We start from the raw sequence: 10,535 nt of genomic DNA, 5'->3' as shown, positions 1-10,535 counted from the left end.
CCTTTATGGAATAGTTTGGACATGCCTGGTTTAGGGCAATGCTTGATCTGGAATACAAAAGGTCCTGGCACTCTCAGCAGCCTGTAGGATGTGCATGCAGAACTTGGTGGCATGAATTTGACAAAATAATTGTGACTTTGAGGATGCAAATGACAGATTCCTCATACAAAATATTAGTACCATGTTTTTTGCCTCCTCTCGTAGCTTGATCTGAGCAAAAAGCATTCGCTGATTGTGTAACACTACTTCTCACTGAGTAATGAGTAATCAAACATTCATGTTCACATTCACATCCATTATTTTCCTGTAGTGCTGCCTCCATGGCTGCCATTAGTTCTTTCTTTATACTAGACATTGCAAAGATAACTGGTGTGCATTGGGTCAAGGCTGGGTTTAGGTTGAAGTAAGCTGAAAGAGACCTTGGCATAACACTAGCACTCTGTAATAGTGAGTAGTGACCCAATTTAAGCATCGATTTATAGGGTTCATTTTGCCTTAGGGTCACAACAGAGTGGTATTTGCCAGTACTTGGATAAAACAGAGGTGTACTCATGACCAATGGTCACTAGGACTGACCAAAAATTCATTTCAGGGTACTCTTTGCTGTGATAATAGAGCAAATGATTAATCATGTAAGTATCCTGTGTAAAGGACCACTCAGTCAAATGTAAGGACTAGCAAAAGGGTTGGTGAAAATGAATATATGTCAATGTCAACATAAGTTCTCATAATACAGCTTAATAGCGTTTTTCTTTAGGCCCCGATGATCTGATAAAGACCTACATTTTCCAAACTTCACACCCCCACTTTGTAACAGAAGGTTTCTGTTAAAAACATTTTTAATCTGTAACCTGAGCCAAGATAACCCTGATGACAACATCTGGAGTTATTTTATCAGCCATGATGTTATGCAACTGTTTTTACAGGTTGAATAGTACTTCCCAATACCAGTCAATTCACCTTATGTAAATCATTGGAGTGGCACAGTGAATCTAACCCCGCCCATAGTCATGTAGACTGATGAATGATTTAGCAAAAAGTACATTTATAGGTATATAATATTGTGTCAATAAACATGTAAAAATGTTACACAATTAGTCAAATTATTAAATCCCCCCATTCAAAATGTGCCTTACTTATTGTTACTTCACTTGGATGGACTCTCTTCACTGTGTAGTATGACTTATGCACAACCTCTGTTTTTTTGGATGATAGAAAGATTAAGATCTAAAAGAAAATTGAAATTCCAAAAGGGAAGGAAACAACTAATGACATATTAATCTAATTATATACTGTCTAACTATATATTTCAAGTACCACCATTATGACCATGGAGATTGTTATTTATCTATTTCCTTTTTTTCTTGTTGTTTTCTAATTCTGGCCATTCACCTACTACTGTAGATATTCTGATTTAACACAACTACATTTGTGTATGTAAATATGTGTATGTGCATTATTATATTACATTTGTGTGTGTATGAATTGGGGGAATTAGACTGGATCTGTAATCATGACACATCAATCCAATGGTATGTCCAGAATGGCAGCCAGGGAGAGCTTTGGACATATTATATTTTCTAGTTTGGCAGCCAATCGTGTTCCACTATGCAACTTACACAAGTATGATGTGGAAACTTGAAGCTCCCAGTGCACAAACACTGAGAATGGACTTCTCAGTGAAGGAGGAGACTTTTTGTCCATTAGTAGATTCTGATTTTTTCAACAAGGAACATTTTTTCATTAAGTACTAGCCTAATTGAACCATTTTGTTTATCAGACAAATTATCATTCAAAGCAAAATTTCCTTTTATGTCTTAAACCATATCTGCACAGGTCCTTCAATTTTAAGTCATAATAACTATAATCCGCCTATAAGGACTTAAATTACCATTGCCACCCAAACATGCTACAGGTTCACAATTTTTCAAGTCTGTCTTAAACCACCAGTCAGGTGTCCATATGAACAGTGAAGGATGTTTCTCTCTGTAATCATTCCTCCTGTTCATACTGACTAAAAGATCTCCTTCAAATGTGCTTTCAATGGAAGTGATGGAGGACAAAGCTTCTATTGAGCTTCATCAGTGTGAGTTAGTCATATCAAGTGATATCTGACACATTTACAGTCTTTTTACCATCAAATTCCCTCTTAGTGTTCTCTGTTGAGCTGTGGTGGAAGTATAGTAACAAAAAGACTTTGGTACTAAAAACACTGTAACATTGAAACACAGAAGATGAAGATTTGACTCATTTGGATGCTGAAGCTTCATATTAGCTTCAGATCAACTTTTAGATACATTTTTACACAGAAGGAGGACTGTGGATTTGATCCTCCATCACTTTCATTGTTGGTGTACTATGAAGGAATCTTGTAATGGTCGGTATGAACGGGAGGAAATTACAGCAAGAAAAACAGATTTATTGTAAAAAGTGTGAAACTGTCCTTTAATAACAGCTACAACACAACCAAATGCTACCAATATAGGCTATTTCAGTCATACTCGTTTCTCGATGCACGGGCACGCGCCTCGCTAGTAAAACGAGCGAGCGCGTAATCCCCCATGCGCCCGCCCCCCTTTTCCCCGCGCTGCATTCTGGGAAAGCAAGTTTCTTATCGTTTGGTAAAGATGGCAGGCGTGCAGCCGCCACCCCTACGGAGCCTGGATGATTTCGTCCTGAGCTCGGCCCGGTTCGCCGTGCCCGACCTGCGTGACCTGGACCGCTGGAACAACCGCATCATTAACAACCTGCTGTACTACCAGAGCAATTATTTCCTGTCTGCGCTGGGCTTCCTCCTCCTAGTGGCGTAAGTTTCTTTATTCTGACGTGACGTGATCACACCCCCCCCCCCCCTTTATCCTCTGTGTCTCTTATAGCGAACGTACTGGAAGTCTGTAGTTAACACTGTGAAGTTATGTGACATGATTCAGAGCTTTCATTGCCTTTGCGTGTCCATTGAATTCATGATCATGAGAGAATGTTGAGGTTAGAATGAACTCATGAAGATAAACGTGAAAGCTTCTCCCCTCTTGTCTTTCTTCTCATTTCACCTTCTCCCCATGTAAATAAAAGAACACAGCTGATTTCCATCATCTGTTCTGTTATGGACAGAGTGGGAGTGGAGGATGCCATTCAATTAAAGGGAATGCCACTCATTTGGAGAGCTGTCATTTCTGTTTCTGTTAGAAGGCCATCCTTAAACAAATGCAAGGGTTTAGGATGTCAAGTCAGAGGTGTGAAGTTGTGGAGACATAATGCTGAAGAAACTGTCACTAGGCTTTTGTTGGACGATATATTATGCATAAATAATCGCGGGAAATTATATTATTGTCATGTGAAGATCATTTTATACCAATGATATAATGATCTATGAGTCTGTAGAAATATGTGTATTGATTTTTATTCATGAATTATTTACAGTCGCTTTTACTTTGGAGGCTTTTTCCACACTATCAAAGTATTGTCAACTGTGAGATATTTCACATTAAAAGTCTACCAAAAACCAGGAAGATTTATATATTTGGAGCAGATAGAAGACTTGTAATGTGAAAACAGTCCTGTCACAATAACTACTTTTATTGGACGGTATATTGTCTCAGAAATAATTGAGATAAACAATGTTATTGTTATTTGAAGATCATTTTATACCACAGATAATGATAATAGAATAGAATAATAATGAAAAATGACATTGAAGAACACTCTAAAGAGTCAATTGCATCAATCAACACCTGCATTATTCTACATTCTTCTTATTGTCAACAAATCACATGATAAGACCAGCAGTGTGTCTGAAATCACTCCATATTAACTGCATATTGCACTATGTTTTGGTTTTTGTTGTTGTTGTTTTGCCCACAAAAAATCCCACAATGCAATGAAAAAAGTAGTGTTCATGGCACGTACACCACATTTGTTACGGACTATTTTCAGCTAGGTCTGTCACAATAATTATGTTATCAACTAATCGTACAGTAATGTAATTATCAACATCATCATGTCTACATATGGATTTATTGTATGATACCTGAATATTACCTCAATATTGCCACACTATTATCATTATATCAGTGGTATAAAATGATCTTCAAATAACAATAATATCGTTTATCGTGATTATTTCTGAGACAATATATCATCCAACAAAAGTAGTTATGGTGACAGAAGCTATTTTCAGCAGTGGATTGAAGGTGTGTGTGTTGGATTGAGTCAAAATTAACTCCAGTGTGTGTCTGTGTGTATGTTCGTGGTAATGAAGGAATGCATCACTCATTGCAACAGTGCAGCTTATTCATGTGTTATTAATATTTTTTGGGCAACAATGGAGCTCCACGGCACAACGGAACAATATAAGACAATGGTCTTTTCATGAGATTTGATAACAATAAGAAAAAAGTAGAGTAACACCAGCTGTTTCAACTCTTTTTTCTGGGAATGTCTCTCTACTCGCAGGTATTTCCAGCCCTTCCAGCTGTTGGTGGGGGCGATGGTGGTCACCTTGTTGTTCCTTGGCTTTGTCTGGGCTGCTGAGAACCAAGCTCCAATTCGCCGTTTCCGTAGAAACCACCCAGCGGCCTGTGTGTTGGCCATTCTTTTGGTCAGCTACTTGTTGCTGTCAGTAGTGGGTGGCGTGGCCGTGTTCCTGTTCGGGATAGCCTTCCCTATACTGAGTAAGACAGGAATACACACACAAAAAACATATCATTTACTTTCCTTTTACTGGTTGATAGTTTTCTGCTGACAGCTCAATATCATATCATATCATATAATGGCAATATCTATTGTATTAACATTGTTTAATAGAAAATCCTAAACTGCTGCTGCTTTTTATGGCATACAGTAAATAAGATAGATTAAAATAGAATCTGATGGAATAAGTTCTGTGGAGATGTACTTTATGCTGAATTTATCAAGACAGCAGTTAATTGTAGAGGTGATGAGTTAAGGTCCGTCCACACTAAGAACTATAACTATAACAATAACAATGTGAACATCCACATTTATGAACTATAATGTCCTGTAAACAGCGGTGTCAGGCATATGCTGCATGTTCCAGCTGTGTCTGCAGCTAATGAAAATAAATAAGCTATTGATGACCGGTTACTGCTGTATGTTGTACAGAGAAATAAAAAGAAAAGCAGAAAGGTTCACAGGCAGGTGCTTATTCAGCATATTGATCTGAAGTATTTCGGGACAGTAGTTTTTGTGATGTTTCAGTATTTACAGACCAAACTGACCTGACCCACAGCAGCACATGTTGAAGTGCACAGATAAGCAGCTTTTATTGAACTGTGGCAGCGACACACAGTATGAGCTAGGGATGGGCGATTATGGCAAAAATCAAAATCACGATTAATTTAACATTTCACCTCGATTACGATTAATGAACGATTATCTTCACCCTTGATGAACAATGATGTATTTTCAGTTTCTTTTTCGTTTGTATTTTACACTGCTGCCCTCACACAGGGCACATCTTTAGGGAAATAACGATGTTTTAAGGTGTGACGCTGATTAGAACTATATAAAGATCATGGTTTGGGTTCAAATGATCACTGGAGACAAGTTTTCAAATTCCTTAAAGATATGCAACCTTTACTGTCATGGCAACAGTGAACACCACCATTAATTGATTAAGTCGATTAGAGTTTCTAAATGTCGGTTTCAAATATTTTTCAATTAATTGCCCAGCCCTAGTATGAGCACAGATCTAAAATCTAAAATATCTGCTAACCCTAACCTTTTTTCACATTACAGTAGAGAAAACATTTTTATCATCTTTATATAATAAAGAGAGACAAACTTATCTAATGAAATCACCTCTGGGTGTCAATCTGCTCCAATGCTCCAATCCAATATCCTTCACCACCGTTGTTGTCGTAAGCTGTGGTGTGGACTCCATCATCCACTTGAGTTAGAACGTTTTTTAAAACTGTATAGCTATAGTTCTTGATGTGAACAGGCCTTTAGTGTTGAGTTTGCATTAACAGCAAACGGTTTCACCAGAAAATAAAACAACAGGCTTGCTAATTTATGAATTAGATGTATTTATAAATCAAGAAAAAAAGAAATGAAGGCCTAGTTCTCTCTGCAGTTGACATAAATAAAGGCCCAGGCCACTATTTGAGAATTTTGAGTAGTTCAAAACTAACGATTAGTACTAGTCCAACCAAACCCCAACCAATACTGGAATTGTGGGGCTGGTGTTGACACCGTTATAAGGGAGTAAAAGAAGTATACAGTATGTGTATATATATATATAGAAGAGTATACACATAAACACACTTTATTGGCACTTATTGGATAGCATAAACACAGATACCGATATATATTTGACAGGCTAATATCGGATGATAATTCCTCTATTCCAAACCAGCTTAACTTCATTCATCTGCCATTCCCTCCTTCACAGTGGTTCTCGTCCACGCATCGGTGAGACTTCGCAGCCTGAAGAACAAACTGGAGAACAAACTGGAGAGCATTGGTCTGAAGAGGACACCCATGGGACTCCTGTTAGAGGCCCTGGGACAGGAACAGGAGGCTGGTTCCTAGAGAGGAAAAAGAAGACTAGGAGGAGGAGGAAGAGGAGGTGTGCAGAATATGGTTGAAGGTGAAGAAATGGATGAGAGCATTACTGCAGGGAAAGAGGAAGAATTATCAGAATCATTGGACATGGGGGTTTGGGTTGTTTAAAAAGTATTCAGAAGTCAGCAGTGAAGGAAATGACAGATTCTCTGGTCCAATAGGAAACAGGCAGATAACAAACATACATAGAAATCATCATAACGAATCATCCCTGATCTGTTTTTGCCAAACTTGCACTTTAAGCACGCATTGTTTTGTTTGATTTATTTTGACATGATTTGTAGTAGCCATACATGTGTGGAGTGTTTTCCGCTTTCTGTTGAGCATATTCGCATTTGAATTATTGTGTGTCTTTATATTAACTTGCAGTCTGCCTGTGTAAATGATTTATACTCCACCCAGCACTTTTTATCTAAATATTGATCTGTGCTCCGTCTGCATACAGTTGAAATTATGTGAGAAAAAGTTGAAGCATAAAAAAAAAACTGAGTAATCATTGAATGAGAAAGGTTCAATATTTTGAGCATAAAGTTGCAAAGCTCAGTGACCAAATGCCTACATATTACTTTTTAACAATATACATAATGTGTATGTACTATGTTTTGAATTTAGGTGATTTAAATGCTTAAATGAGGTGAAGTTAAAAGGAAATCAGAGGTTTTATATGAAGAGCAAAGAACAAATCTAATCCGTTCCTTCTAATATACACACAAATTCTTAATGAAAGATCTTTGTTCAGTTTAGAAGAGTCAATACAGAATGAACAGGAGCAGAAGTGATGAACTGGTGCCAAATCCCTGTTTTTAAACTAATCCTTAAAGTTGCGGCATTTCTCAGCATGTATGTATTTAGAATAACTACCTTCACCCACAGAGATGCCCATTACAGTCCTCCACTGCTGGTCCAAAGGCTCAGTCTTCAAGCGTTGGCTGTTGGTAGCAGCGCCACTGGAACAAATGAATAACTAAACTTAATTCCTTTATAACTGAAATCCTTGTTCCCACGAATAAGTACTAACCACTCGGGTTTGTTGGTTGTGGTGCCAACACTTGTGGCCGCTGTATTTTTGCAAATTCCTCCTTGTAATTTTCTCTTTTTTTAGGGCGTGCTAGCGGAGTGACTCTAAGAAGGCAAAATGTTGGTGTTTGGTTTGGTGATCTCCTGACTTTTCATCTAGCATCACAGGGTCAACATTTCATTTTGTCCAATACTTGGGTTTATGGCAAAATATCTCCAAAATTAATGACATTCCCATTAGCTTTAGCTGTTCTTTTTTATTAATGCTTAGCAAGTTAGTAAGTGTTAATGTGCTAATTCACAAAACTAAGAGGGTGAATATGGAAATTATTAGACACACTGGCATTTAGCATTTAGCTCAAATTACAGTTTCACAGAGTAAGGTATGTGTAGCACTGGTTTATGACAAAATACTTTAAAATATTTTTAAACTATAGACATTCCCATTAGCCTCAGCTGTACTTTGTTTTTAGCACTTATTAGCAAATGCTAGCATGCTAACACACAAAACTAAGAGGGTGAATATGGAAATTATTAGAAACACTAGCTTGTAGCATTTAGCTAAAAAAAAAAAAACTCTAAAAAGCCAAAGTACAGCCTTGCATAGTTAGGTATGTTTAGCACCATCATCAGGTAATAATTTGTCAGTACTTTGGTTTGTAACAAAATACTTTAAAATATTTTTTGAAACTAATGGCATTCCCATCAATCTCAGCTGCACCTTGTGTCTAATGCTAATTAACAAACGTTAGTATGCTAACACGCTTAACTGAGATGGTGAACATAGTTTCCATTTGTTTACCATAACATCAGCCTGTTGCCGTTGTAATTGTGAACATGTTAGCATGTTGATATTAGCATTCAGCATGCGCTGTTCTAATTATAGGCTCACAGAGTTAACATGGCTCTAGACTCATAGTTATTTATTAATTATTATGAATCCATCATACACAGTATCTAAGTCCAGAATGACCACCAACCAAAGCCCATGTCCCCACTTCCATTCCATAAATATTAATTTATTAGATTGTTCAGACCCTGCAGTATGAAACAGCTAGCCCAGCATTGCTTCATGGTATTACAGATGGTTCCCTGTTTTGGAGAAATGATGTAGGACTATTGTCTGAAGGAAAATGAATTAAAGGCACTCCTGTGAAACATTTTAGAAAGCACTAACTATGAAGGAAAGGTATTTCAGCAGTTTTATAGCAAATTATTTTGTATGAGAAAAGCTGACAGTGAAGGTATTTGAATAATTTATTGTATTGATTTGTTCAGAAAAGTGTTCTCAACATGTGTAGGTGGTGAATGTTGAAATTCCCAGCCTGTTGTTAAAAAGCTGTTTTTTCTCTCTGTATTATTTTCATTCCCTGAATATTTTCACAGATTCCTCCTGACCGCTGTTTTAATCCAAGTTTGTAAAACTTGGCTGCAAAAATATTTCCTCCACTGTGACGTGCCATTCTGTTCAAATGCGGAGAATGCCAATTTTTGTGTTTGTTTGAATTTTTCATTATTAATCATATGGTTTACTATTGCCCTGAAGAAACAAACTGCTCGAAATGGACTGTGTATGTGCCATTGTACTTTTGATATTTGCCTTGTACAATTATGTTTTAGACAGTTAATTGACATTATAAGCCTCATGACAGTTGTTCAAGGACTCTTCAGCAGGAAACATGAACATGTGAGTCTTCTTTAACATGTCTTCTCTACTCACTTGAGCAGCTTGCCCTACCACTGGTGGTTTGTCTCGACCTCCTAACCCTGCATCCACACAAGTCAGGTTAACAACACTATATGTAAGCAGAAATAAATGCCTCATGGTGTAATCTGTATCTTGTAATGATTTGCTGATTTACAAGAATATAAAACATTTTTAGCATGACAGTGCACAATTAACTTATTTTACAGGTGATCATTCTGAATGTTCAATGTTGCCTTTCCATTCAGCCATGTGTTTGAATTTTGATTCACCAACACAGTGTCTGGTGGTTTTTGCCAAAAGCTGGTAAATACATTTGTTTAAACCACCCTTTTTTTTAAATAAAAAGATTGCTGTCCTGCAGTGTTTATGGACTGATCTGTTTATCCATCCATCTATCCTGTCATACAAATCTGTTAAGTCTGTTTTACTAAAGCAGGGTATTTACAGTATATAAATAGCTCAAAAGCTTTGTGTACTCTCTGGTTTGATCATATGTGGCCTGTAGACATTGCAGTCATGCCTACTTCACTCTGCCACATAGTAACAGTTATAGCAGGAGAGTTACAGCCTGGGCTAGACTTAGCTAAAGCCATCTTCACACGTAGCCAGGTATTTATAAAAACGGATATTCCCCCTCTCCTTTTTGAATAACATTGTCCACACCAGATCATTTTCAGAAAAACTTTCCTCAACATGAACCCGCATAAACACACTACATAAAGCCTAAACAAAGGTTGCACAGCTGACGTTAACGCTGACACGGCAACTGAGTTTTCCCAAATCTCCACATGGGCCAGAGTTTTTTTAATGAACATCAACACGATCATATTTCAGTTAATTATTCCACATAACTAAATGAGGCAGTAGCGAAATTCAATCTAAATGGAGAAAAACAAACCTAGCGAAATTGCTAAAGGTAGCTAGCTTGTTAGCAGAGCTAGGACCACCTTTTATAGCTTTTGACTCAAGCAGTTTGTTTCAATTGTGTCGTTATACTAAATTCAATTATACAATTCATGGTTTATTTTCAAAAAATGAATAAGGCCAGAGAAGCTAATTGTAGATTTTGCAGTTTTCCACTTGCATTCTGTGAAGGTTGTGAGTGCTGCAATACCTTACATTAGCTGTCTATTGAGCTTAATAATAATAATACATTTTATTTGAAGGCGCCTCTCTGGGCACTCAAGGACACCGTACAATTAATAAACAAAACAGTAAGTAATAA

At 37.2% G+C, this 10,535-nt stretch overlaps 2 protein-coding genes across 2 annotated transcripts in view; both read left to right on the top strand.

Moving 5' to 3' along the window:
• Window positions 1–10,535, top strand: part of LOC128379480 (NACHT, LRR and PYD domains-containing protein 3-like) — a 163,609-nt gene that overhangs the window by 107,450 nt on the left and 45,624 nt on the right. The window lies entirely within an intron of this gene.
• Window positions 2,520–9,438, top strand: praf2 (PRA1 domain family, member 2). Its single transcript, XM_053339144.1, has 3 exons — window positions 2,520–2,806; window positions 4,453–4,670; window positions 6,413–9,438. Exons 1-3 carry the CDS (start codon window positions 2,562–2,564, stop codon window positions 6,550–6,552), a joined length of 603 nt encoding a protein of 200 aa, XP_053195119.1. The 5' UTR covers window positions 2,520–2,561; the 3' UTR covers window positions 6,553–9,438.

The sequence above is a fragment of the Scomber japonicus genome, chromosome 18 (assembly GCF_027409825.1).
Source record: "Scomber japonicus isolate fScoJap1 chromosome 18, fScoJap1.pri, whole genome shotgun sequence".
NCBI classification, from domain to species: Eukaryota; Metazoa; Chordata; class Actinopteri; order Scombriformes; family Scombridae; genus Scomber; species Scomber japonicus.
Note: the sequence above shows the minus strand (reverse complement) of the source record. Positions and strands in the feature narration are given on the sequence as shown.